General features: G+C 36.7%; 5 protein-coding genes, 1 long non-coding RNA gene, 1 other non-coding gene and 2 pseudogenes across 10 annotated transcripts; 5 read left to right on the top strand and 4 right to left on the bottom strand.

The window, feature by feature from the left end:
• Positions 1–110: 110 nt before the first annotated feature.
• On the top strand, positions 111–1,930 carry LOC104734827 (polyubiquitin). The gene is made up of 2 exons (XM_019235049.2): positions 111–349; positions 641–1,930. The coding sequence occupies exon 2, from the start codon at positions 641–643 to the stop codon at positions 1,784–1,786; it is 1,146 nt and encodes a 381-aa protein (XP_019090594.2). The 5' UTR covers positions 111–349; the 3' UTR covers positions 1,787–1,930.
• Positions 1,931–4,412: 2,482 nt separating this feature from the next.
• On the bottom strand, positions 4,413–7,844 carry LOC104734826 (syntaxin-132). The gene is made up of 13 exons (XM_010454479.3): positions 7,382–7,844; positions 6,913–7,014; positions 6,750–6,806; positions 6,542–6,590; positions 6,080–6,168; positions 5,922–5,995; positions 5,744–5,786; positions 5,608–5,668; positions 5,492–5,517; positions 5,333–5,410; positions 5,148–5,228; positions 4,944–5,009; positions 4,413–4,803 (listed from the first exon to the last, which is right to left on the bottom strand). Exons 1-13 carry the CDS (start codon positions 7,397–7,399, stop codon positions 4,633–4,635), a joined length of 915 nt encoding a protein of 304 aa, XP_010452781.1. The 5' UTR covers positions 7,400–7,844; the 3' UTR covers positions 4,413–4,632.
• Positions 7,845–8,072: 228 nt separating this feature from the next.
• TRNAA-CGC (transfer RNA alanine (anticodon CGC)) lies at positions 8,073–8,145 on the top strand. Its single transcript has one exon. It is a non-coding gene; the product is annotated as a tRNA-Ala (tRNA).
• A 2,035-nt stretch (positions 8,146–10,180) lies between these two features.
• Positions 10,181–11,717, bottom strand: LOC104734825 (transcription factor TCP17 pseudogene; annotated as a pseudogene). The gene is made up of 2 exons (XR_015577826.1): positions 11,559–11,717; positions 10,181–11,277 (listed from the first exon to the last, which is right to left on the bottom strand). The product of XR_015577826.1 is annotated as a transcription factor TCP17 pseudogene (transcript).
• Positions 11,718–14,690: 2,973 nt separating this feature from the next.
• Positions 14,691–16,012, bottom strand: LOC104734824 (uncharacterized). The gene is made up of 2 exons (XM_010454477.3): positions 15,545–16,012; positions 14,691–14,934 (listed from the first exon to the last, which is right to left on the bottom strand). The coding sequence occupies exon 1, from the start codon at positions 15,943–15,945 to the stop codon at positions 15,550–15,552; it is 396 nt and encodes a 131-aa protein (XP_010452779.1). The 5' UTR covers positions 15,946–16,012; the 3' UTR covers positions 14,691–14,934; positions 15,545–15,549.
• LOC147929156 (uncharacterized) lies at positions 15,685–17,833 on the top strand. The gene is made up of 2 exons (XM_087481011.1): positions 15,685–16,502; positions 16,581–17,833. The coding sequence occupies exons 1-2, from the start codon at positions 16,443–16,445 to the stop codon at positions 17,667–17,669; spliced, it is 1,149 nt and encodes a 382-aa protein (XP_087337137.1). The 5' UTR covers positions 15,685–16,442; the 3' UTR covers positions 17,670–17,833.
• A 1,217-nt stretch (positions 17,834–19,050) lies between these two features.
• LOC104734823 (uncharacterized) lies at positions 19,051–20,529 on the top strand. Its single transcript, XM_010454476.3, has 2 exons — positions 19,051–19,181; positions 19,273–20,529. The coding sequence occupies exons 1-2, from the start codon at positions 19,122–19,124 to the stop codon at positions 20,314–20,316; spliced, it is 1,104 nt and encodes a 367-aa protein (XP_010452778.2). The 5' UTR covers positions 19,051–19,121; the 3' UTR covers positions 20,317–20,529.
• Positions 20,530–20,971: 442 nt separating this feature from the next.
• On the bottom strand, positions 20,972–26,027 carry LOC147929154 (uncharacterized). Of its 3 annotated transcripts, none has more exons than XR_015578940.1 (10): positions 25,855–26,027; positions 25,695–25,769; positions 24,664–24,703; positions 24,294–24,580; positions 24,086–24,211; positions 22,196–22,331; positions 21,883–21,926; positions 21,657–21,808; positions 21,443–21,507; positions 20,972–21,199 (listed from the first exon to the last, which is right to left on the bottom strand). It is a non-coding gene; the product is annotated as an uncharacterized LOC147929154 (long non-coding RNA). The 3 variants fall into 3 exon arrangements; XR_015578938.1 differs by having other exon boundaries at positions 21,883–22,034; positions 24,664–24,788; positions 25,855–26,018; XR_015578939.1 differs by having other exon boundaries at positions 21,883–21,944; positions 24,664–24,788; positions 25,855–26,018.
• LOC147929155 (uncharacterized) lies at positions 22,498–23,932 on the top strand (annotated as a pseudogene).
• Positions 26,028–27,911: the final 1,884 nt, after the last annotated feature.

The raw sequence follows: 27,911 nt of genomic DNA, 5'->3' as shown, positions 1-27,911 counted from the left end.
CCGGACTGATTGGTGAGAAACGGTGTGGACCAAAAGCATGAGGATGGCAACATTACCGAACAAGTGTAATTAATTTGTTAAAGGTTTTCTTTGGGGCTTCATATTTTATCGGCCCGTGGACTATAATTTGGCCCTTATATTAAAGAAGTTGCGTGTAAACAACGCCCAATACACGTCATAATACATACGTGTGTAGTTCTGATTGGCTAGTGCTTCACCGCCTCAACTTCCTCGTGACCGAGTCTTCCTCATCCTCTTCGATATAACACACGGCGCGACCTCTTTATCTCTTTCACAATTCAGCTCCCAATCTCGAAAACCTAATAATCATCTCTCAATCGTGATCAAGGTAAAAATTCTGGATCTCTAAGACGATTTACTTCTTTCTTCCGATCGCAATTGAGTCTCTGTTTTTTGTATTTTGATTCGTTTTGAGTTTCACCGATAGATCTCTCTTGTGTTTAATCCTCGATTAGGGTTCGTGTTTTTTTTTTTCGCAGATCGAATTACTTATCTCAAAGAGATTGAGTTTTGTATCGATTGATAACGTGTTAATTCTATCTAGGGTTTGATAATTAGTTTCTTGATCGAATGTGATTCTTGTTTTGGGTATTTATTAACCTCTGTTTGTGAATTACAGATGCAGATCTTTGTTAAGACTCTCACCGGAAAGACAATCACCCTTGAGGTGGAAAGCTCTGACACAATCGACAACGTCAAAGCCAAGATCCAGGATAAGGAAGGTATCCCTCCGGATCAGCAAAGGCTTATCTTTGCCGGTAAGCAGCTAGAAGATGGCCGTACCTTGGCTGACTACAACATCCAGAAGGAATCCACTCTTCACTTGGTCCTCAGGCTCCGTGGTGGTATGCAAATCTTCGTCAAGACGTTGACCGGAAAGACCATTACTTTGGAGGTGGAGAGCTCTGACACCATTGACAACGTTAAGGCCAAGATCCAAGATAAAGAGGGTATCCCACCGGACCAGCAGAGGTTGATCTTTGCGGGAAAGCAACTTGAAGATGGCAGGACCTTGGCTGACTACAACATCCAGAAGGAGTCTACGCTTCATCTCGTTCTCAGGCTCCGTGGTGGTATGCAAATCTTCGTCAAGACGTTGACCGGAAAGACCATTACTTTGGAGGTGGAGAGCTCTGACACCATCGACAATGTCAAAGCTAAAATCCAAGACAAGGAGGGTATCCCACCAGACCAGCAGAGGTTGATCTTCGCCGGAAAGCAACTTGAAGACGGCAGGACTTTGGCTGACTACAACATTCAGAAGGAGTCTACTCTTCACTTGGTCTTGCGTCTCCGTGGAGGTATGCAGATTTTCGTCAAGACTCTCACAGGCAAGACCATCACCCTCGAGGTTGAGAGCTCCGACACCATTGACAATGTGAAGGCTAAAATCCAGGACAAGGAAGGTATCCCTCCGGACCAGCAACGTCTCATCTTCGCTGGCAAACAGCTTGAGGATGGTCGCACATTGGCTGACTACAACATTCAGAAGGAGTCGACACTTCACTTGGTGCTAAGGCTTCGTGGTGGTATGCAGATTTTCGTCAAGACTCTCACCGGGAAGACCATCACACTGGAGGTTGAGAGCTCCGACACCATTGATAACGTGAAGGCCAAGATCGAGGACAAGGAAGGTATCCCTCCGGACCAGCAGCGTCTCATCTTCGCTGGAAAGCAGCTTGAGGATGGTCGCACATTGGCTGACTACAACATCCAGAAGGAGTCGACCCTTCACTTGGTCCTTCGTCTCCGTGGTGGTTTCTAAACTCTGTTATGGTTACGCAAAAGTTTCTTATAAAACTTGTGTATTTTGGGGCTTTACAAGTACCCAAATAAATAATTGATGAACTATGTTTGTGGCTTTTTATATTTCTCTTCTTTCTTTCTAATGAAAAATCGAATTAATGGAGTTATATCCTTCTAAATCTAGTAACATTCCGATGGTTTTCCTCAAGTCAGCTTGTGTTTTTAAGCACCGAATGTCCTCGGTTAAAGTATTTAGCTTTTAGTTCCGAAGGATGGTTTGAACGTGTTAATGAGTTAGGTGAAAAGTTTGTGGTTAATAAAAAAGGTTCCCCATTTAGAATATAGTATACATATAGCAACTTGCAAACTAAAAAAAAAAGAAAGTGGGATGAACTCTCTTAGACACGGAAGCCGAGGTAGTCGCTCATCTACAACATAAGCATCTTCCGGTGACAAATCTTTGGCTCTTTGTCTTGATCGGCGCTTGTTTCTACTTTCTCGGGTTCGGTTACTCAAAAACCTTTGGTCCACTTCTGTCGGCATTTCTAGTTGCCGACGAGACCTTCTGGAATTCCGCCAGCCTTCCTCGGTATTGGTGAGAACGACGAGCAAACCGGGTGACACTGTTCTTGAGTTTCTCCGGCGAGAACATGTCTTCTTCGTGGTTTATAACCAAAACTATTTTCCCGACCTCTACATCTTCTAGACTGTCAGTGGTCGAAGGGGAACGTATTCTCAAAACTTTTTGTAGGATGCAGTTTCATGAGCTCTCTATGCTTCTCCTTAAAGGTTCCGGCCATCTCCACTGGGCTGAGTTATCAGATCTGGTCTCAGACGGTTTTGCTTTCGGTCAGAGCCGGTCAACGTACTCTTCCGGCAAGATCTCTTTTGTAAAATTGCTAGCTCCGACTTCTCCCTGTTTGGGGAGAGACTCGGAGTCTTCCTTCTCATGGGATAGATCTGTTACACGCTCCTGCTCTATAGAGAGAAAGTCCTCAGTCCCCGTGAGAGCCATTTCCGACACCCTGTTTGGAGCGGAAGTTCCATCCGTTATCACCCTTCTGCCGTTCAACACCAAAGCCACCAAAGCTGAAGCAGATTCACCTAGTTTAGCGAGCTGTTGTTCTCTCAAAACTCCGCCGGCTACACTTGTAACGACTGACCTCTCCTTTCGACAAAACGGTTTGCCGTTGTCGAGACTTTTCTCTAGCTCAACCAATTCTCCATTTATCTCGGGTAATCCCTCCAAAAAACTATTTTGTTTTGCCTCTCCACCTTCTTGGTCGATGATAGTTCCGCCTCCAAGCAGCACCGCTGCCTCACCTTGCTCAGATCTAGTGTGGAGCTGCAACGGAGAAGAAGGTCGTTTACCTTGTTTTCCCGTCTAAACAGAGTTCTCAATACTAGTGGGCTAACATATGGCCAATCTTTCATTTTTCATTTAATGGACTTAGGCCCAATAAGTATTAAGTGCTCTCATTCCAGCCCAAGTATCTCTAAACATGATTATTTTTCCGGCAAATTAACGAATGGATTTGTTATTGTATTTCTTGTTTTGTGCCTACAACGTTTATCAATTTTCTTATGTGAAATAATTTCCCCCTTTTGGGAGGTTACTTGTTCTAATGAAATTAGTTTAATTTCCTCATTCGATGAGAGACATTTTAGAATAACATCGTCTTATAAGGAGAGATTTTTTGCTTCCTCTCCTCTTCGATTATGTCTTTTGGAAGGCGTAGTAATGGCAATTGAAGCTTCGTGCAATACAACACCCTCTCCAAGTGTCCTTTCAGGTTCTTGGTTTTCAAGATTCTCGTCTTGTCCAACGTGTGACCACCCTTTCCAGGGAACTTTGGTGCACGCACGGAATCCAAACACCACGTTCGTTCTTTTGCAACGTCTGCGGCAATGGTTATCAATGTGGCTGACTATGTGGCAGTGGTCGGTCATCCTTCACCACGAGTGGTCTCACTTTGTGTGGCAACTCTTTACATTTAGGACTTGTTGTCCTCTTTATGTATCTTGTCACTTTTATGGTTTCAAGTCGAGCTTTAAAGCTTGTTTTATGTACGTTTTAAGATCGATGTTTGTAGTTTATTTTGTCCTTTTGTGTAAGTTTATTGATGTATTTGGTTCATCTTCAAAGGAAGCTTGTAAACCTTTAATCTAATATAATGGAGTGTTTGATGAAAAAAAAAAAAAAAAAAAAAAAAAGAAGCAACTTGCCAACTTTCCAGCAAAAACAGGGGACAGTACATGATGATGAGGTCTGAGCAAAGCTGCTTCAAGGTTTGAACGAAAGAGATGAAGGAATGACTCTGAGACTGAGTTTAATTGATAAAGGGATGTCTTCCCAAAACATACAGCAATCGATTGGGGGTTATATAAACCATATAAGTACATTTTCTCTGAAACGGGATTAAAAAAAAAAAAGCAAAAGAATGAATCAACCAAGTAAAGGAGGCCATTCCGTTTCTAGGTCTAATTCAAGCTTGATCTCAACGAAAGATAATGAAGACTATTCACAAGATTATGCTTTCTATCCTTTCAAGAATGGGAAGAGAACGGCCAAAACTTCTGAAAGATGGAATGCTTTGGATTACCTTTTTTGTAAATGCAAACACACAAAACATAAAAAACAGAAATAATCAATTATGGACTTCCTTTAATCCACGTGAAATTGCACAATGAAAAGAGAAAATTGGTTTGTTTGATCCCAGTTAAAAGAATATAGAATTTTGTTGTTTTTTTTGTTTCCTGGTAAAAAAAAAACACACACATCATAAACAAAACACTCTCTCACTCGAAGCCGTGCAAAGGATTGATATAATTTGCTTTTTTTCTTTGTACATTCTCTGGATTTCCTCAAGCACTCTTATTTTTCCAAGGCTTGAGAACACCAACAACGATCACTGCAACCACAATAAGGAGGATGATAATAGCAATACACATCCACTTCCTTGAGTTCTTCTGTAAGCTCTTTGCTCTTTGAAGAGCCGTGTTTCCTGATTGCACGTGATCTACTGCACTTGACACCTAGATTTGCCAAAAAGTATCATTCATCATTATTTACTTATTGCACTGCCTTCATGTATCAACTTAAAAAGGACTATATACACTGTAATTTTAAAACCTTCTAATTTTCATACCAACAGCAGTCATAAATACCAAATTACCTGAGACTCTATGTTGTCAAGCATTTCTCCTTGTGCATCAACCAAAACCGCCATATCCAAGAAAATCTGCAGAAAAAGGGATCCTGTTAGATGTGTCTTTACGCGAATGACTCCATACAATTTGAGTTCTCAGCCAAACAAAAAGAGTTTGATCAACAGATTGCATCAAACTAGGTATAAGAGATTGTGAAGAATCCAACATACTTGTTGTAAGTCAAGAAGTTTCTTTTCCAAGTCTCTGACAGCATCATGACGTTCTTGGATTTCCGCCAAGGTGTCCATTACCTGGGAAAGATTAAATGTTTGGATTATTGCTATACATTTGACATATAATAATGTGTCGACAAGTCTAAAGCACTTGCTTCTCAATTAAATGGGAATGCTCGAACCTGTCCTCTTCCTTGCTCCTGAATCGCTTTCTGGAAGATCTGTTCGCTGTTTCCAGTTTCAATCATTTCATCAATAGTCTGAAAAACAAGAAACGGTAAAGCATGAGTTTTGTTCAAACTTCTGAGACCATAATGAAACCAAGAGGCTACTTTACTTACATCTTCATCTGCCCGCTCCCCAGTTACTAATTCAAGGCAAAACACACAAAAATGAAAAGTGAGAAGAAACGTAGAAGGGAATAACAAATGCAATTAGATAACATCAACGCACATACCTGTATAGATACGCCTATCGACAACATCACGATACTCTTGTTGAATATTCGCTCGTAGAACCTAAAACAAGTCGCATGTCAGTTTTAAAAATAACAGTTTCCATATAATTTTGAAAAGTTATATTTTTCTTGCTACCTGAAACTCAGCCATCTTGTCTTTCAACTTCTTCTTTAAGGAACTGTTGCAGAGAATGAAAGCATATAAAAGGTCATACCAAAGAATATTTGCAGCATCCGTTTGCCAAGTTCTACAACATTTAAATGAATAACAGCTCAACTTCTTCTTTATCTTATTGAAAAAGAAGAATGCTTACAGTGTAGTTGCTGTTCTTGATCGATCCACACCAGATCCTTTCCCACATCCAGGTTTTTGTCTATTTGCCAAGTTCTACAACATTTGGATGAGTATCAATATTGAAACATATAAATTCAACAGTTGTAAAAGTAGAACATAAAGAGCCAGTGACCCTACCTCTCTGTCCAACTCCTCGAGTTTCCCCTTTATGAAACGGGCAATACTTCCAACTTCATCAACGTCCTTTTCCATCTTCTTCTTTATTGCTGTCCATTACATAAGGAGCAACACACAAAAACTATACGTTAACTTTATGGTCTACCATTAACACTGACCCAAACGCTAAAGTTTTAAGCACATGAAACCAAGAACTGTGGCTGCTAGAACTTCATCTAAGTTAGGATCCATCCGTTGTAGTCTACGATTTTTTCTGTTTTTTGAGAAATATAAACTGTCTAACTCGAATTCTCAGACATGTATGGTAAATTATTAACAAATCCTTGTATCTTTGTTCCAGTGCCTAAGCTAAAGTTCATTATATCGAAAAATATAAATCTGCTAGAGCAACAACCCTTTATAATCTCCAAGTTCCCGAGTAATATGCATTGACAAAAAGATGTACAGAATAAACAAATATACCCTTCATGGCAGGAGCCTTGGTCACAGCCTTTGACTCTTCATGGGCAGCCTATAGGGTTAAACAACAGCAAATTCGTCAGTAAAATTGAACAGTAAAAACTAAGACATATGACTTAGCATAAAAAAATAACACAGAGCAACTGACAAGCCACAGAATCATAATATATTTTTGTTTAAGTGAAAGGTAAGAAAAGTCATTGGTATGTACCTGAAGTTTCTTTAGAAGCTTATCTAGCTTATCATACTGTTTGTCAATATCTTGAACCTAAGAAGACAAAGAGGAAACCACTTAGGTTTGGTAGAGTAATATAGCAGCACTCATATATATATATATATATATATATATATATATATATTAAAAAAAAGAATACCTTTTTGAAGAAATCTTCTAAACCTTGATCTCCACCTTGTTGTTCTCCTAGTTCAACATCCCCTTCTCTAGAAGATTGACCTCGGGGAAGCTCAAACGAACCCTACAAATAAAATAAAAAAAGACATTTAAATCCCAACACAATAATGATCAATTAACATAAAACCCTTACAGCTAAAGTTAGATTTCAATGAACAGATATATGTCCCAGCTCCTCGCAAAGTTAATCAGATTCTTGCTCGAATTGAAACTAAGATTGGTCAAACTCAAAAACCCATACGAATTTCAATAGAAAAAATAACAATCAGTGGAAGGCATTCATAATTTATTCAATGAGCAATGCAAGATGATGAAAACATCAAGAACTACCAATTTTGGAAATCAATCCACATTATATGATCAACCCTAAATTTTATATAGAAGGAGCAAAAAAAAACACACAATACACCGTTGCATAATAAAAATCTCACCTTAAGAAGATCGTTCATCGTTACGGATAGAAGAGACTATGGTTTCGATTCACACGAAGAACGAAGAAGAACCAAGACTTAGGATGGTGAGAAAGCGATAAGAAGACAACGTGGCTTAGCGACTATGTCTGATCTTCGTAGAACTGAGTGTGAAGACAAGATTTGAGAGACGAAAAGTAAAGAGGAGAAACGGATCTGTGGCTCAATCAAGCACTCACGATGATGTGAATTTGAGAGAAAAGAGAGAGAAATTAGTAGTAGTAGTAAATCTAGGGATTTTAATTCGTCCAAACCGATTGGTTTACCTAACTAAAACCGAGAATGGAATACGATTTACAGACAGTTAAACACATGTAAACCGTAACAAGAACTAGACCGGTTCGGTTTGGTAGCGTAAAAAAATGAAATTTCCCGACATGCCGTCCTTGTCCAGCTAAAGACAACTTTCCTTTCGGTGCCCGGACGGAAAGAAATAAGTAAATTAGTAATAAAACAAAAAAATGAAAAGGGTAGTTACGTCATTTTGGCGTTAATAAAGAATAGATATCATATGCGACGCATGTGCACTGACGACGATTACACCTACGGAATGTAAGCAGTCGATTCGGTATATCCCATTTGAATCGACGGCGGATATTCTTTAACTAGTTTTAGTAATCAATATAATGTAAGCGACAGCAATAATCAAAACGGGGGTGTAGCTCATATGGTAGAGCGCTCGCTTCGCATGCGAGAGGCACGGGGTTCGATTCCCCGCATCTCCACTTTTTTTTCTCTTATGAAAACAATAATTGAATAAATTACTTGTTGTCCTTTTCTTAATTAATTTAATTATTATTTTGTTGGCCAATAAATTATGTGTAAGATTTACTCGTGTTTCGACATCCTGTCATGAAACATCATATCCCGTCCGATATGCTAATTTAATTTGTTTTGTTTTTAATCCGATCTCTTACCTAAACATTGTACATTAAAGAAAAAGAAAACAATAATAAAAAACTAATAAGTATAATCTGGATTATATTCTTGTTTTTGGTTTTTAAGATTAAAAATGGAACTTATTTATAAGTTGACACGCACGATTCGGTCTTTAGACTAGCCTAGCCAGCTCAAATACTGAAGGCCCCCCGATGGTATATAATCGCATCAATTATAAATGTGTTTTTTTTTCACAGCAAATATATTTATTTTTGTTTCCTTAAAAAAAATATAAGGTAGAATATACTAGTTTACAAGTTAAGGTAAAATGGAACGAGAAGATAGGTACTAGGTAGGTTGGAATTGGATATATTAGGAGGGAAAACAAAAATTAAAGGGAGAAAAAAAAAATAAAAAAAACCCTGCATGCCTAAGTAAGTGAGGAATTGTGAAAATGAAAGTAACGTGTGACTTTTTTTTGGTTGTCTCTATAATATATATCTTGCTCCTCTTACAAGTTTGAACTAATTAGAGTTTGAAGCATGCCGGTGAGGAAAGCAAAGTTTGTACTCACATACATGGACCATTTATATAATTTGACATAAGATTCTACAAGAAAAAAAAAGGTAAGGTATTGTAGTCGGTTAAGCATGCCCAAGAAAACAATCCAAGGCATTTTCCTTTATATAATTAATATATACACATTTGTAGATCATCACTTGATCACAAGACTTGAAAACAATTTAACAACGGAAACCGAAAGAGTTAACAATACGCAGCTATATACTATACAATTGCGCAGATACAAATGCGTCGCTGATCTATTATGTTGACATTCGTGACAAAAAAAAAAAAAAAAAAAGATCTATTATGTTGACCTAATTAACATCATCCATTAACTAATCTAATTTATTGTTCATGTGATTATTGATAATGTGATAGTGTTTATTTGATTAATCATGAGCAACTGCTTCGAATTATTGGCATACAGTGCATATACAGCATCATAAGCTAATTAATTCCGGCGAATTAGTACGTAGCAAACCTTCAATAGTCAATCATTTTACTTGCTCGTTGTCGGTAGAAAAAAATAAAAATAAAACGCAGAGAAGAAACCAATGGCAAGTTTATAATGTCACATATATACCATGGTTTTATATGTGTGAGAGAAAATTTAATGGAAAAGAGAAGATGAGACAAAAGAGAAAAGAAGAAAGAGCAATTAGTTAAAAAAAGAAGATATATAGGGATCAGTGCTTGACTTGACTGCAAATTCAGTTGCTGTCTTCACTGCCTCGTCTTCTTCTCATTGTCCTTCTCTCATTCTACAATCCCAAGACTTACAACAAAAGAAAAGTCATATACTATTCACTTGTACATTATTTATATATACTACAGCAAATTAATCATTGATTTCGATAAATTGTGAAGATATATATTCACTGTCGTAAATCCTTGAAAGAGATCTTTCGGCCGGCAGACTTGGTTTCAGAGAATATTGTATATATATGTTAACTTGTAAGAAAACAAGATTAAAATATATTGGTTCGATTAGATTTTATTTATATGCTAAGCTACTCATACACCCTACATATATATACATCAAATTATATGCGTTGATTAAGGATTTCCAATCTGATTAACATATATATATATATATATGATGTATCATATTCATATATATATATATATATATATATTGTATATACACATGCATGTGGTGTAGACATGTGAACAACCTAGGGTTTGGCATGCAATGAAGCCAATGTGTTATAGGCACTACAAACAAACATATCTCTAACTTATATTCATTCTCGCAAGAAATATAATTATCATTCAAAAAATCCAACAATGTATGTATATATTCCAAATATTACCAAAAGTACGAAAATTAATTGTATTAATATAGATATTATACCAATTCTATCGTATCATGAATATATATATATATATATATATATATATATATATATATTTGTTGTACATTCACGCATGTGACGACTACTGAATTCAACAAATAACCATTAAACCATAGTAAAAATGTATCTATGTAAATGTAGTAATAAATGCCATCCATGACTACAAATCATCAGCTTATATAAGAGTCTAAAGACTATAAGGGCTGAAATTACTCCACACGATCCGTTTGGTTGGACGAGTTCGAGTTTTCGCTAAAGAGTTGAAGTTGACCACCACCGAGAAACGAAGGGTACCTTGGAAATAGAGAACTCACAGTTTCCACAGCCGGCGGATTGAGATTACTATTATTGGAAAAGGCGACAGTAACATTACCAGATTGGTCCAATAGAGACTGTTGGAGATGCCCAAGGTTGTAGTGATAAGAGCTGCTAGACGAAGTAGTAGTACTTGTAGGGATATAAAACTTGTTGCTTTGGATTGAATTCGAGACATTGTGATCATGATGATCGATGTCGAACCCATGATCAAGATTACGGTCTTGATCGAATTTAACCCATTTCATCTTCTCCAGATCCAAGTTTTCTCTGTTGGAGCAGCCTCCAAGATCGAAACTTTCGAAGACCCTAGGAAAAGATTCTCCTAAGCCATTGAGATTAGGGCTAATTACTTGATGAAACCCAGGTGGGAATTGCAAAGGAGGAAGCAAATCGACGTCGTTTTTGGCAGCTTCTAATAGCCAATCAATGACTTTGCTAGGCTGACTCAGCCCTAGTCGTTCTTGAAGGTCGTAAACCTGAATTGCTGTCATCACCGACAACCTTATCCTCCTGTCTCGGATACCACGAACTGTAAACACTTTACTGTGTCGGTCTTTGCCTCCGAATGTTCTCGAGACTCGTACGATCCTCGGATTGTTCCATCGTTGCCTCGACAAGGACAAAGAACTCGGTTGGTTATGATCTTCAACTTCTTGTTTAAATCTGATCATGTCCTCTCTCGAAGGGTTCAATCTCATGTCCATAATTGATTTAATATACAATATTATACTTTATATGGATCTGAAAACAAAAAAAAAAAAACAGAAGAAACATCAATATTGTAATCACAATTTGTTAATTTTTCGAAATGTTTGTAGGTTTTAGGAAGCATGATAACATGAAATGAAAAACATCTTTAATATTAATTATATTAAATAACAAAAACCTATTAAGATCGATATAAAGTATGGAAAATAATAATGCTATTGGCAGATTACTAATTAAACTTGACGGTGAAATAATAGAATTGAGGTGATTCAAATTGAAATAATCGGAAGAGCTGAGGATGATACAAATCTTACGCAGAAAAACCGATAAGCTTGATAAAGTCGTTGTGTTTAGACAGATCGAGCTAGTTTCTTCGTCAAGTACCTAGATGATAAGAACACTTATAATTTGGTTTCTCTCGTTATATAAAAGACAAAAAACTAAAAGTGAATAATATATGATCGAGGCTGAGCAAGGAATGATACCCCCTATTTACAGAATATATATACTCCAATTCCTAGGGTTTTAGTTGGGTACAGTATGAAAGGAATTTATACACAAGGATTGAAAAAGGAGCATTTTATGTAGTGCATAGACTACTATAGACACTCTTATCCACATGTCTTTTTTTTTGTTTCTTTTCTTTTTTTTATGGAAAGAAAGATGTTATCGTTTCACCCACATACACTAATGATAGATATCAAATTAATATATATATATATATATATATAATCAAAATGTATCTATATTAACATTTTTGAAGTACATTTTGGGTTGTACCCTTTTATTTGTACTTATTTACAAAGTTAATCCCTAAAAAATTCAAAAATAGCATTACTTTAGATTTTGTTTCCTAAATATTTTACATTTCATTCCAACTTAAAAAATTACAGCAAAATCAATATGAAAACATAAACTATGATATATTTAATCACATTTTCTACTATGTATTGAAGATATTCTATCTATGAACCATTTGCAAACAAAAAAACAACAATTTGATTCCTATTTTGTTTTCCAAAACATGTAAACTTTGATTCTTAACATAAAAAAATCTTCTATTCACATTTATTTAAATATTACGAATATGTAAGATTAAAATATTACGAATATGTAAAACTAAAAAAGTTTAAAATATTATATAATATGGTTATATAGTAGATGAGTTATAAAAAAGACATGTTTGAATTAATAAAATATTATTAATTTTATGCTAACACGGATTAAATCCTTATTTTATTATTTGTCAACACTATTAATATTAGAATATTTGACATATATAAACTTAAGTTGATATAACAAAAATTGTGTAAAATAATTAAATCATTATGAAAATGTGACTTAATCATAGCATATAATTGACTTATTATGTATTTAGATCCTTTATTTTCTATTATAATAATTCAAAATCAAAATAGAATCTTAAACAGTAAACAAAACAAACTAAATATAACAAACAAATAGTCATAAAATATATTGTCGGTTAAAAACCCAATATAAACATTTAACCACGTCGAAGAATTTAGTTATTTTTCTATTTGCAAAACATTCAATTTATAATAAAAAATACAATATAAAATTTAAATAATAATAAAAATTATATGAACGCGGTGTACCGTGGGTTAAAATCTAATATACATGTATATATCTACTTTCTTTTTGTTGACGTCACTTTTATCTAATTATTTAGAGACTACAACTTCGTAGTTATTAATGTCTTAAATATAGATTTGACTCCGTTCCATAGAAAACACTTTTATAAGATAATTACATTTTCATTACAAAGTATCTCACCCTTTTTTACATATATTTCAAATCGAAACTGTAGTTCGATTATTACTAAGAACCAACTCATACATTAGGAACTAAATAAAGAAGAAAGTCAATTATATAGTAACGTAAATCAGTAAATGCTGAGCCCCAAAACTAGTAGAAATTCGGATTTTTTCCCTTTTTGATTTTCTTCCTGAGATAATACCAATTTTAGTTCTACACGGATACGTATGCTTATATTGTACATAAGTACATTTTATTAGTAGGCATTTAGATTGACAGCGAGTATATATAGTTGGTCTTAGATGGAGGATGGACCAAGGTTCAAGACTCAAGACTCAAGAGTACATGTTTTTTTGCAGTATGTATAATAATACTACGTACCATAATGCTAATTAAATTTCTGTATGATTGTAAATGCTTAAATTTCACTGTACCCTAGCCAATACTGTTTTGCTTTTCTCCTATATACAATATTAAAACTTTTATCGGATCGCACGCAGTGGCGGATCCAACCAAAATTTTGATGGGGTGCAAAAAGAACAAATTTGTTATAGATGAGATTTGAACTGCTTATCTCTTGATCTAATTGGTGCACCCATTACCACTAGACTATTATAATTAGCAAGTTTAATAGAAAATCAAACATTTTTTATATTTCATCTGGGTGCAACTGCACCCTCTCAACCAACCTAGATCTGCCCTTCACACGCTTTACGAAAAGTTATTAGCTGCATATTAAAACGTGTAAAACCAGATCTCTGCGAATATGTATCGGAGACTGATGAGAAGTTTCTCTAGTTGGGACCTAAAGGCCAGCTGATCTAAGTTGATGACGATGGTGGGACTTCAGTTTCTTTCTGTTTCAATTTTTGTTAACTTTGAGTGCGTTGGATTCTGCGATATTCATGAATATATAAGAAAATAGTTTTGGACCTCTTAATTAAATTTGTTAGTCTTAACGATTCCAATATCAATTATTTCATACTACTAGTGATAGTGTCAAAGACTCAAAGATGAACCACTTTTTCAGTTAATACAATTGAACTGGATTATAAAATAGTGGTTTAATTAGCTGAACCCAATGATTTTTTTTTTTTTTTTTTTTTGTCAAACGCTGAACCCAATGATTACGAACTGATTTTTCTTGACTAATTAAAACCACAAACCAATTTCAAGTAAACCGTTCTATTCTTTTACCATATTCTCTGAGACCGCTAAAGAAACTTCTTAGAGTTTGGTCACGCCGATGTGTCCCCATTTAGACCAAAAGTTTGAATACGTGCATATGATGACGTATGCATGTCACCTAGACACAGAGACACACAGACATTTTTGGACCCAAAATTGCTAAACACTCTACTCCTTTTCATTTAATCCTGAGCCGTCGTTCTCGGTCTGTACAGCAGTAAATGCAAAAGGCTCATGCCGAGAGTGAGAGACAGTGACACGTCCTTGCTATAGACAGAAGCAAAAGAGGTGAAGGAACAGTAGTTTGGGGTAAAATTCACGGAGAACGTAGAGATTGCCAGTTTGATAGCATAATGGCTTTTCACAGTTTCTGCTGCTTCTTCTTCTTCTTCTCTTAGTCACTGCTGCAGAGAAGAAAGGGTCCCCAAGAACACAGAGACTATTAACTCTTTCTTTTTCTCTTGGTGTTACATTATCAACCATTTTTAAAGCACTCAAACTTCAAACAATCAATTAAGGGTTCATCATAAACATTAGGAAATACGACTGAACAACAATCTCTGGTTCTTCTGAAGGAGAATGAAGTGTTTTGTAGTTCATAAAGCTACTAGAAGTCTTATTAGACAAAAGCAAACAAGGGAGAGATTTTTTTTGTCGGTACAGAAATATCAAACGCCGTCTTTCCCAAATCACGAGATTACAAGAGAAAGACAAGATGAAACAACCCTGCAAAAATAAAAATACAAACATATTATTCAGTCAGGATAAATGGGGAAAAACCAAAGCAAAGTGGATACAACATGAACATCTGAAGTACTAAACTGTTTCAGCAAGTATAAAAGTGTAGGCTGAAGCACAAAAAGGAGACATTATCTTAACTGGTTAGGACTCAGCAGCTAGCTGATTCAATAGGTTCTGCACAATTCTAATATCATCAACTTGTGAGCACACGGAAAGGGTAGTATGATTGCCTAACTTCCTATTTCTTCATACTACTACAAAAGTATATCAGGATTATCACAACAAAACTAATCGAGCATCAGGGACCAAAATGACAACTCATATGATGATACTGGATTGAGAAAACCTACATCAAACATCATGTGAAGGACACAATGCACTATAACAACAGAAACCATTAGTTCCTACTCAATGCTAACTCTAAAATCTATTTCAACAAATTGTGCAGGACCTAATTGAAGAACACCAGAATCTTACTATCCCATTTGCTTATAACCACACGAAACTAAATCTAATAAATAGCTCAATCCTTATTGAATACGAACTAACACATTTGATAATCTTATTGATCCCTAGCTCTCATGCGGCAAATCACCTGTTTTATTTAACGTAGCCTCCACCACGCGTGTTTAAATCCTCTTCGACTGTGGTAGTCAGGTAAACCTTAGGGAAGTCGGAGACGTCGAACGTCTTCTTCTCGTTCATCATCTGAACCACGTTGTCCTTCTTCAATAGGTATCGCCGGATCTGTGGACGGTTTCGGCGCTGATCTCGGCCGTGGTATACGATGTTGTATACGGTTTCGGGATCCGATGTCGGCACGATGGCCTCTCCATCAGTCGTTGCGGGGCATCGGAGACGATACTCGGTGGCCTTGGGAACAGCTTCGAGGTATTCCGGGTGAGCGCAAGGCCCGGTGATCTGCCATGGCTTCTTGATGAATCGTCTAAGGTTTTGCACAAGCGAGGAAGCCGCCGTCGCCGCTGATTTCGCCATTGATGAGAGAGAGAGAGAGCTTTACCTTTGGAGAAATACACAGATTTGGGCAAGCAAGATGAAAACAATTGACTCCGAAATCGAAGAATTATTAAACCGGTCACAGATGATGGATTGGTTAGATACTTAACCGATATTTTTTAATTTCTCAGACACTTAACCGAGATTTAATCTCCCTGGTTTAGATTCTGCGATTGATGTACCCATGGCTCTGCAAAACTTGATTCCTCTGCTATATAGCTTCTCCGACTATCAAGTTCTTTCATCAAATCTCCTTTGAGCCTAATGAGAAAGCTTTCACCCTTATTTAATGGTGAAACTTGTTGAAATTGCAACAAAGGTAAGTGTAATTAAGTTTCCTATAATATAAGACTTGGTGGACAAGGAATATACTCATTTTATCTAATGGAGGGCATTATAACCAGCGTTTCTTTTCTTTTTATTAGCTAGGATTTTAGTTTGTATATTTTCTTATCTCCACCAAGAATCATATCACTATGAGATCTCTGCTTCTCTCCATGCTTTGTCTTAGGAGGCAAGCACCTCCGCTTGTAAATGTAAGCTTCTCTCCCAGTACGTAAATTGCTTTCTTCTTCTTCTGCTCATGTCTGATGATATTACTCTGCACTCTGCAGAGACACCACCTCGGTGGTGTTCGATTCTTGTCGGAAACCCCTCTGTGTCACATCGTCGGGGCCGAACGTTGTGGATCTACTTCAAGAGATGGCGATGTCGGCAAACTCGTCATTTGTAATTTCAGTGCTTCTCCTTGTGGTACTAAGGTTTTGGAAAAAAATATGCATAAGGATTTTATTGCTCCTGGTTGTGGGGAAGAGGTTTTGGAAAAGAAGGTGCCAATGGATTTGATGAAACCAACGGGAACGATAGGAGCATCTCATGGGTGGGTGGCTACTTTGAGAGACAGCGTTGTGTGTCTCCAAGATGACCTAAACCCGAGTGCTTCTGATCCAGACCCGAAGCGAATCTCACTACCTCCTTTCGTAACTCTGGCTCATTGCCAAACCCAATTGGTAACTAACGTAGTCATGTCCTCCTCTTCTCCCGAGGACGATGATTGCATCGTGGCCGTCAAGTTCCTGGGACCGCAGCTCAGCCTATGTAGGCCTGCTCGAAAAGACAGCTCGGAGTGGGTCAACATCAGAGTCGAAGATCCAGCCTTCTTCTCCTCCAGAGTCATGTATTCAAGGAGATACAAGATGTTCTCCATGCTGGGTTCTGGATGCTCACGTATGGGATATTGGGATATAGAAGAAAAACACAAAGCCTGCGACTTGTACTTTCCATTCTTACACGAGTTTCTGCAATCAGAGTGGCGACGATTGCTTCCATGTTTCAGGACCGAACACTTGGTGGACTCACCCACAGGTAAAACTTTTTTGGTTAAGTGGTACACAAGATGCTTCTCACCCGGGTGCGTAGTTACAAAGCGTTTCTTTGTGTTCGATATAGCCCGGACATTAGGGGATGATTCGGCTCGCTTGACTTTTGATATTGGAGATCTCTGTATTTTTCTCTCCTACAAAGGAGAACCTTTCTGTGTCCAGGCTAGCTTGTATGGCCTATCTCCAAACTTCATCTATTTCTTGGGCACCCATGACTACGGAAAAGTTAATATCTGGGATAATACCATGGTTCGTGGGTATGACATGGTTCGTAGATCTGCCGTTTACCCAGCCCCTTACTTCATCCCACCTCAATCCTAATTTTTTTTTATTTTTTTTTGTGTTGTATTTTGATGTCTTAATTTGTTCTATAATGGATATTAAATCTCTCTCTTTAGCTCTACTTTCTTTGGGCAAACAGTCACGTAACTAAATTGTTGTGATGTGGTGGAGTTTTGAGCATGACAATGCAGTTCTTTGATTAATCCTATCTGGTCAAATGCAGTCACTATTTGATGGACATTGGAACGGAGATAGTCTTTTAGTAAAAAGTTCTGCTAAACAAAACACATTGTGCAAGCAAAACCAACAAGGCAATGCTCTGTGAAAATCTGAAATCAATATAATTTGACTCTAACAGCATACTAAATAATTTTTCACATATGACATAACCCATCAGTAACACATGTTCATAGATTAGCAAGGTTAAGAAAAACATCAGTCAAACAAAGCCTTTGAACATATGGTCACATACTCTTTAGCTTCTTGAAAACATGTGATAGAGAATGTTGTCATATGTCTGGCTTTGTGCCTTTGTACTGTCTCCACATTAAATTCAAAAACGGAACTCGGTTGGTTCCAGTTCCATTGGGAAATTGTATCTGAGATGCTGCCCATGTACTAAACTCCTCAAAGTAGGCACATTGAAAGTTTTCATACTCCTCAACCCATTCTTTAGTTAGTTTTTCTAAAGTAAATTTAATTAAAAATTACTCATAGTCTCATACCATATACTTTTGATGATTTTGTGGGCTTACTCAATGCATGGGTCCACTCGTTTTTTTCTATGCTTTATTAGACTGAACACAAGAAAATAAATAAAGATACGAACCGATCTAGAAAGGTAATGAGTTTTGCAAGAAACGTAAGTGTAAGTTTCCTAGAATATAAAGGGAGGTATTGGTTTAGGATTTAGAAAGAATTTTAATGACTTTATGTTCTTGCTGATTGTTAGAATCATAGAAAATTGAAAGTTAAAAATGAAGGATTCTAAGAGATTGTTTAGGAAGTTTTTTAAAATCTTGATGATTTGTTTTTTCTAATCTTGTAAAATCTTTATATTTGATGAAAGAGTTTTCATGACTTTTGTTATGTAGGAAATGATATAAAATCCTAAACCAATAACATAAAATTTGAATTCATTAACAATCCAAAATTCTTTTGTTTTAGTTGAATAACATAAAACTTTTAATGACTTTATAAAACTCTTAATCCAATAACACTAGATTTATCAAGATTTTAGATAACTTTTTACAAATCCACAACCAATAACACCAAATTTTTAAAGAGTTTTTAAAAGTCTTGATTGAATAACAACATAGTTTACCTAACTTTTAAAGTCATTAAAATTCTTTCTAAATCCTAAACCAATACCTCCCCCTAAGTCTTTCTATATTTTACTGGAGGGCATTATTACCAGTTTTTATGCTCTATCAGCTTTTATTTTATATCACCTAAGGTTTGATTCGTATCTTTTATCACCAAGAATACACTATGAGATCTCTGCTTCTTGCCAGGCTTTGTCGTTGGAGGCAACCACCTCCGCTCGTAAATGTAAGATTATCTTCTCTTCTCTTCGTTAGTTATTTGTTCTGTATTGCTTTCTTCTTCTGCTCATGTCTGATATTACTCTACACTCTTGCAGAGACACCACCTCCGTGGTGTTCGATTCTTGTCGGAAACCCCTCTCTGTCACATCGTCGGGGCCGAACATTGTGGATCTACTTCCAGAGATGGCGATGTCGGCAAACTCTTCATTGGCTATTACAGTCATGAATATTCTTCTTATGGAATCAAGGTTTTGGAAAAGAAGGTGCCAATGGATTTGATGAAAACAACGGGAACGATAGGAGCATCTCATGGGTGGGTGGCTACTTTGAGAGACGGCGTTGTGCGTCTCCAGGATGATCTCAACCCAATTGCTTCGGATTCTGACCCGAAGCGAATCTCACTACCTCCTCTCGTAACTCTGCCTCATTGCCAAACACAATTTGTAACCAACGTGGCCATGTCCTCCTCTTCTCCTGAGGACGATGACTGCATCGTGGCCGTCAAGTTCCTGGAACCTCAGCTCAGCTTATGTAGGCCTGCTCGAAAAGAAAAGGTCGAGTGGGTCAACATCAGAGTCGAAGATCTAGCCTTGTTCTCCTCCAGAGTCATGTACTCAAAGAGGGATGAGATGTTCTGCATGCCTGGCTCTGGAGGCGCACACATAGGATCCTGGGATCTTGGAGAACATATGAACGAACCTAAGATACAGCGTTTGAGCTACTTTATAACTCCTGTTCCTGAGTTCGTGCACTCAGAGTTGCAAATACTAGATTCGTGTAGCACGACCGAACACTTGGTGGAGTCACGACCCACCGGAGAAATGTTTCTGGTTAAGTCGTTCATAGAGAGAAACATGGAAATCGAGGGGAGAATGGAAACGAGGCATACAACGGTGTTCAAGCTAGACGAAGAGGGAAATGCTACATACACCGAAGACATTGGAGATCTCTGTATTTTCCTGTCCAAGTCTGAAGCATTTTGTCTCAAGGCTAGCTTGTCTGGCCACTGCAGAAATACGATCTATTACATAGAGAACAACGAACGCGGAACATTTAACCTCAAAAATAAGGAGAAGGATCGTATATTTATAACTTACCCCGCTCCTTACTACATTCCACCTCAATCCTCCTCCTATTAGTAAGCTACTACGCTCTCTGCTTCTGTGTATTTGGTTTCATTTTTCTTTAAGGACTGTGGATATGGAAACACACTGAATTCTCATCATGTACTCTACCTGCGCTTCCTATGATGGAAAACAAACTTTCCAATGATGTTCTGTTTTGTATTGAGTCCTTATTTCTCTCCTTGTTCTGTTTTGTGTTTGAGATTAAGATATTAGCTTCCAGTTCCAGATAATCCATCAAGTAAGCATGATGAGAAAGTTGAAACACTTATTGGCTGGTGCAATCCTCCCTCTAGTGGGTTGTGCTTTGCTCTGTTTTGTTTTCACATCTTATTGGCTACAAAATGCTCTGTTATGACATAAACCAATCCATCCGTAAAACTCGTTCATGGTTAAAAAAAACATGTTGCTAGCTTTTCAGTCAAACAAATGTTGACAAGCCTTTGAACATATGGGCACATACTCTTTAACTTCTTGAAAACGTCTGATGTTTCTCTGTGACCAAGTTTAACTTCTTGAAAACATCTGATGGGTTTCCCGCAAGTCCACCAAGTTTAACTACCACCACGCCACTAGGATTAGGCGGTTAGCATACAGTTGCTGCAGTCACATACATAGACAACATATAGCTTTACCAATGACAGATCATCAATAGAAAATCAATTTTCAATGAAGAGTGAAAAATTCGTTTGTTTAATTTAGTAATTAAAGGATATAGAATCTTTTTGTTTTTTCGTTTCTTGGTTAAGAAAAAATTATTAAACAGAAATCATAAACAAAACACTCTCTCACTCAAAGCCGTGCATAAGGATGGATATAATTTGCTTTTTTTTTCTTTTCTTCTTGTACACTCTCTCTCTGATTTCCTCAGGCACTCTTGTTTTTCCAACAATGATCACTGCAACCACAATAAGGAGGATGAGAATAGCAATACACATCTATTTGACTATTTCCTTGAAGAGCCGTGTTTCCTGATTGCACGTAATCTAGTGCATTTGACACCTATATTTGCCTAAGGTATTTATTATTCATCATTACTTCCTATAACACTGCTGCCTTTATGTATATAACAACTTTAAAGGTCAATATACACTGTAATTTTGAAACCTTCTAATTTCAACACTCAGAGATACCAAATTACCTGAGATTCTAGGTTGTCAAGCATTTCTCCTTGTCCAACTACCAAAACCGCCATATTTAAGAAACCTGCAGAAAAGGGGTTAGATCTGTCTTTACGCGAATGACTCCATACAAATATACAATAATGAGTTCTCAGCCAAACAGAAATAGTTTAATTAATAGATTGCATTAGACTCGGTACAAGAGATTCTGATTTATGAAGAAATCCAACATACTTGTTGCAAGTCAAGAAGTTTCTTTTCTAAGTCTCTGACAGCATCATGACTTTCTTGGATTTCCGCCAAGGTGTCCATTACCTGGGAGGAACATTTAACATCTTTGCAAGATTCAAATGTTGGATTCTTTTTATACATTTCGCTCGTGGAACCTAGAACAAGTCGCAATCTCAGTTTAAAATAACAGTTTCCATATAATTTTGAAAAGTTATCTTTTTCTTCCTACCTGAAACTCAGCCATCTTGTCTTTCAACTTCTTCTTTTAAGGAACTGCAGCACATAATGAATCTAAGAAAACAAAGAGGAAATCAAACATACTAACTGTTGTTTCTTTAGAAGCCTACTTAGCTTATCATAGTGTCTGCCAATCTCTTGAACCTAAGAAAACAAAGAGGAAATCAAACATACTAACTGTTGGTAAAACACTAAAGCTTAGATGTTTTTCAGAAATCAAGATTCATTTTCAAATTAACTTCCCAAAATTCCCCTACTAAAGCTATAAAGTCGAAAATCCAATGCCATTGACAAGAAACTCTTACACGTTCCGATGGCTTATATGACCGCAATTTTCACTCAGTGGCATCCTACTCGAAAAGACATTCAGTCACTTGATAAAAAGGTGTACACCAAAGCAGAAGCCAATACTGCACTTAACCATATAATGCCGCTTGATTCCTAAATTCAAAAGCATTCGTTTAAAGACTTACACGGCTAAGCAATCACAACATCACACTAATTAAAACCTGATTTTTTTTGGCGAAAACAAGATTCAAGAAACAAAACTGAAATCCAAAATTCATCAGCTAATTGTTATCTTGACAGCCTTGAAATTTAGATACGAATGCTAAAGTCGAAACGCGAAATTCCAATGCCATTAATGGTGAAACTTATTGAAAGTGCAAGAAAGGAAAGTGTAATTAAGTTTCCTAGAATCTAAGACTTGGTAGGCAAGAAAAATATTAATTTTATTTAATGGAGGGCATTATTACCAGCGTTTCTTTTCTTTTTATCAGCTAGGATTTTAGTTTGAATATCTTCCATCTCCACCAAGAATCATATCACTATGAGATCTCTGCTTCTCTCCAGGCTTTGTCTTAGGAGGCAACCACCTCAGCTCGTAAATGTAAGATTATCTTCTCTTCTCTTCGTTAGTTAATTGTTCTCTATAGCTTTCTTCTTCTTCTGCTCATGTCTGATATTACTCTGCACTCTGCAGAGACACCACCTCCCTGGTGTTCGATTCTTGTCGGAAACCCCTCTCTGTCACATCGTCGGGGCCGAACATTGTGGATCTACTTCCAGAGATGGGGATGTCGGTAAACTCGTCATTTGCAATTTCAGTGCTTCTCCTTGTGGTACTAAGGTTTTAGAAAATAATATGCTTAAGGATTTTATTGCTCCTGGTTGTGGGAAAGAGGTTTTGAAAAAGACGGTGCCAATGGATTTGTTGAAACCAACGGGAACGATAGGAGCATCTCATGGGTGGGTGGCTACTTTGAGAGACGGCGTAGTGTGTCTCCAAGATGACCTAAACCCGAGTGCTTCTGATTCAGACCCGAAGCGAATCTCACTACCTCCTTTCGTAACTCTGCCTCATTGCCAAACCACATTGGTAACCAACGTAGTCATGTCCTCCTCTTCTCCTGAGGACGATGACTGCATCGTGGCCGTCAAGTTCCTGGGACCTCAGCTCAGCTTATTTAGGCCTGCTCGAAAAGATCCAGACTTCTTCTCCTCCCGAGTCATGTATTCAAGGAGATACAAGATGTTCTGCATGCTCACGTTTAGGATATTGGGATATTGAAGAAAAACACATAGCGTGCGACTTGTATTTTCCTTACTTGCACGAGTTCCTGCAATCAGAGTGGGACCGGATGCTTCCATATTGCAGGACCGAACACTTGGTGGACTCACCCACAGGTGTAACTTTTTTGGTTAAGTGGTACACAAGACGCATCTCACTCGCGTCCGTACATTCACAGCGTTTCTTTGTGTTCGATATATCCCGGAGATGCGAGTATGCTGATTCGACTTATTTTGATTCGGCTATCTTGACTTTTGATATTGGAGATCTCTGTATTTTTCTCTCCCACAAAGGTGAACCTTTCTGTGTCAAGGCTAGCTTGCATGGCCTATCTCCAAACTTCATCTATTTCTTGGGCACCCATAACTACGGAAAAGTTAATATCTGGGATAATACCATGGTTCGAGGATATGACATGGTTCAGGGATCTACCATTTACCCAGCCCCTTACTTCATCCCACCTCAATCCTAATTCCGTTTTAATGTCTTAATTTGTTCTATAATGGAAATTGAATCTCTCTTGCTAAAGATTATCTACTTTCTTTGGAAAAACAGTCACTGTACCCAATGGAGTTTTTATCACATACACACACACACACACACACACAAATTAAGGAATACATACCGACTTAAGCCTCGACATGTCGCCTTTGTCTTGTCAGCTAAAGTTACATATATCCCTCTTTGGGATCATCTCATTGTCATTCCTCCTTCTAACGCGGAGATACCCTTTGAACGACACCAATAACATCTGGAAATGAAATAACATTGAAGTCACTAAATATCATCATAAACCAAAATTTTATTAAGAAGAAACAGGAAACAGCTCTTACCGATAAGGTCTTTCTGATTTACGCATGTACCCAACTCATATCAATGGGTACAAAAGTGAACTATATTATTGTCAGGGGTAAACATTTCTTCGTTACCAGCTAGGTTCTTCAACCTCTGAATTCTCATTTAGAGTCGGCTCATAATCATTGTGAACCGTGTTAAACTGCTCATTAGCAAAGCTTAAGCGATCACCTGGATATATAGTAATAAACCTATCCCATCCCAAATCTGTGAAAAACTACTTCTTTGTAGCTGCGTTAAACATGGTTGCCTGAATCTGTGTTCCCTGGATTTCCATAAACAAAGAATATCAATATAACCACAAAGACATTAAAAAGGTTACTGTAGTGGTCTCTAATGTTCAGGTACCTTAAAAAGAAGGAGCATTGATGGAAAAATCCATGAACACCTGCGGATCGTTTAGATAAACTCCTCAAAGTAAGCAAATTGATAGTGAAAATCTATCTCCACACTGGCATATGTTACAGCCAAATCTTCAAGAAGCGGACAAATAGTTAGGGAACTTATGAACAGATTCGTGAAAACAAAACCCAAAGCGAAAGAGCGAGTCATGTTTATTCATGTTCGTTCTCTTTTGATAAGCCAAGTTTTGAATGGCGTAGTAGGGAGACATAAAGCCACAAACTTGCGCCAAAAGGTGAGCACTTTACAGATTCAAGGAATCGAAAGAGACAGTATATGCATTCACTTGTTGGAATAAAACACCAGCAAAACTAATGCAGCGGAATATCAGAAAAGAGATTGAGTTTGTGATCAACAGGACCAAAACTCGTAAGTTTGTGCGTTAAGCTAACAGAGCAAACGACACGATAGGGTGAGAGAAACTCTCTGGTTTTTCTTATTAAAATTCAAGCTGCCTCATACAATAAAAGACGACTCCTATATATAATAATAGGATCGATTAAACCTAAAGCAAAAGGAAAACACAACACCGCTTAAGCTAATGTCGGTGGAAATAAAGAGATAAAATATTAAGTAAAGCCCAGCAAAATAATAACGTAAAGCCCAAGGAAGAATAAGATGGTAGATGCTACATCAAAAACTATTCAAACCACATCATAAAAAACGTTCTTGAAGATTGTTAGATAGCTTACAACACTAATGATATCAATCATCATGGTGAGAAATAGACAGAGAAGATGGGAACGTAACGTGTATTGCTAAGAGAAACAAAGACGAAGAGACAATAAGAACAGTTGGACACTGAGCAGAAACAAAGACGAAGAGACAATAAGAACAGTTGGACACTGAGCATCTAGTAAAACAAAAAAAAAGTCAAGGAAGCAAATGCAATTCAGAACAATTATGAACACAGAAAGAAACGGTTTTGTTTGTAAATTAAAAAAAAAAAAAAAAAAAACAGAGTCACTCTCACTTACTTCATTCGAAGGCCATGAATCCAACCATCAAACTCTAAGAACCGATCGAATTGGAAGAATTTTTAAGCAAGTACCCTGCAATCGAAGACACAGTCTCATCATCCAAGATTGACCCCTGCCTATTACTCTGACCAGCCTAAGAAAGATTGAACTCTATCACCTCATCTCTCTCAATCCACGTAATGAGTGATAAGGGTTTCTCAAGGAACTTCTATCAGCAGGTTCCATATTTGTGATCGGATTGGAGTTTGGTGGCCGTCAAACCCATCTTCTCTACCGAGAATCTGGGAATCGGGAGGAGCTGGGACTGGGAATTTGATAACTGATGATAGTGAAAGTGACGACTAAACAAATTGTTTTCTAACCGGTACGGTACGTACGGTTCGGTTCAATTTTTAATTTGTTTCCATTTCGATTTCCTTGCATACCGGACCGGGAGTCATATAACTTTAATTTCATTTGGATTTTCTTACATGAGAGTTTGAATTTGTGGAATAAGACTCTTTCTTCAAGGGCCATTCTATACCCGTGAAAGTGTCAATTTGTACCGGTACAAATTTAAAGTGCTAATTTATAAATGTACTCAACCAAAATTCAAATTTCATACCCAAATAAATAAAATGATGGTTATTTCAAAATCTAAATTAACTTATGCTTACTCATATGCCAGGTATGCTGACTCATATGCCACATATTTAGGAGATGACATCGTCTCAACTAAACGACGTCGTTTGATTTTAATTAAAAAAATAATTTATCACACTGGGGACTCGAACCTGAGAAACATAAGCATCTTAATACAATTGCAATACCAACTGATCTGGAGTCATATTTGTTCCTAAAGCTTTGGTTTATAGACCCTAAAGCTTTGGTTTTTCTCAATATATTCTCTTCATCTTCTTCAGTCCCTTCATCTTCTCCAATCGGGTTTGTTTCGATTAGGTTTCTAAATCTCAACAATCGTTTTTGTTTTGATTTCAGTTAAATCCAAATCTTTGTCTTTCGTTTCTTTTTCAAATTATTGGAATTGAGTTTCTTCTACTCGTGAGATTTGAGAATCTCTTATTCCTTACCTTGAACAACTTCATGAAAAATGTGGTGATATGAGATTCTCTGAGCTAGTTGTGAGCCCCATAATCCTCGGCAAACGCCCATAAATATGCACTTGCCATCGATATGAATCAACGGTCAAAAGTTTGATTTACAGAACAGATCGAGAAAATCTTAATATCATGAGTCATGGTGTGAAGACAAGCTTCGTACATCTTTAGGTTTATAAACATAAACGTTTCTACTTGTTTCGAATATGACTGTGGATCAACTGAAAATGGCATTTGATGTTACAAAATATTTTTAAATTTTAAAATCAAAACGACACCGTTTTATTGAAGACGCTGCCATTCATTACATACCTGGCATATGAGTCAGCATCTGTTAATTTAGATTTTGAAATCCGCACTATTTTAACTATTAGAGTATGAAATTTAAATTTTGTTTGAACACGGATATAAATTGGCACTATGAGTTTGAGTTTGTGCAGGTAAAAATTGACACTTTAAAAATTGTACAGGTATAAATTGGCATTTTTCCCCTTTATTCATACTACGCTACATCGCAGGAATCTGATATAAATTATTTATTTATATTCACAACCATAATTTTTTTTTTGACGTTATCCTTTTCTATAGTCTCATTCTAAATATATCACACAAACCGGTTTCTCTCTAACAAAAGTTTCAATTTAGCGTGATGATATGTTGAAAATCAATTTAAACATAAATTAAATCTAGATTCTTTAATCACCTAATTTAACCACATTTTGAAGAATTAATTACAAGGAATTTTTTCTTTTTAAACAACAAATAAAGCTCCACATTTTATATAGATGTTTTTTTTTGTTTTTTGTTGATGTGTGTTTGCATTTTTTTTTTTTGGGTAAGGTGATGTGTGTTTGCATTGATCACACATCTTTCATAATCTTAAAACCTTAAAATCTCAAAGCCGTAGTGGTTGTAGTTGTAGAAAAATTTGTAGCAATTGGTAATGAGAAATTCTTTTAAATACCACTAAAAAGGTTTTTTTCCAGAAATACCACATTTTAGTTTTTTTTTCAAAAATACCACTAAAGTTTTTTTTCTAAAATTACCACAAACACAAAAAAAAATAATTTTTAAGGATGTAATTTTTTTTTTTTAGGTTTGGGTTGACACATTTAGC

This window comes from Camelina sativa, chromosome 13 (genome assembly GCF_030686135.1).
Source record: "Camelina sativa cultivar CO46 ecotype springtype chromosome 13, ASM3068613v1".
Lineage (NCBI taxonomy): Eukaryota > Viridiplantae > Streptophyta > Magnoliopsida > Brassicales > Brassicaceae > Camelina > Camelina sativa.
Note: the sequence above shows the minus strand (reverse complement) of the source record. Positions and strands in the feature narration are given on the sequence as shown.

Coding starts and splice junctions, on each gene's coding strand:
- LOC104734827 (XM_019235049.2), top strand. CDS start 641: ATGCAGATCTTTGTTAAGACTCTCACCGGAAAGACAATCACCCTTGAG.
- LOC104734826 (XM_010454479.3), bottom strand. Junction 6,807..6,912: donor TAGAAGATTTCTTCAAAAAG/GTATTCTTTTTT, acceptor TTGTCTTCTTAG/GTTCAAGATATTGACAAACA. Junction 5,229..5,332: donor AGGAGCAAGGAAGAGGACAG/GTTCGAGCATTC, acceptor AATCTTTCCCAG/GTAATGGACACCTTGGCGGA.
- LOC104734824 (XM_010454477.3), bottom strand. CDS start 15,945: ATGGCGAAATCAGCGGCGACGGCGGCTTCCTCGCTTGTGCAAAACCTT.
- LOC147929156 (XM_087481011.1), top strand. CDS start 16,443: ATGAGATCTCTGCTTCTCTCCATGCTTTGTCTTAGGAGGCAAGCACCT. Junction 16,503..16,580: donor AAGCACCTCCGCTTGTAAAT/GTAAGCTTCTCT, acceptor TGCACTCTGCAG/AGACACCACCTCGGTGGTGT.
- LOC104734823 (XM_010454476.3), top strand. CDS start 19,122: ATGAGATCTCTGCTTCTTGCCAGGCTTTGTCGTTGGAGGCAACCACCT. Junction 19,182..19,272: donor AACCACCTCCGCTCGTAAAT/GTAAGATTATCT, acceptor ACACTCTTGCAG/AGACACCACCTCCGTGGTGT.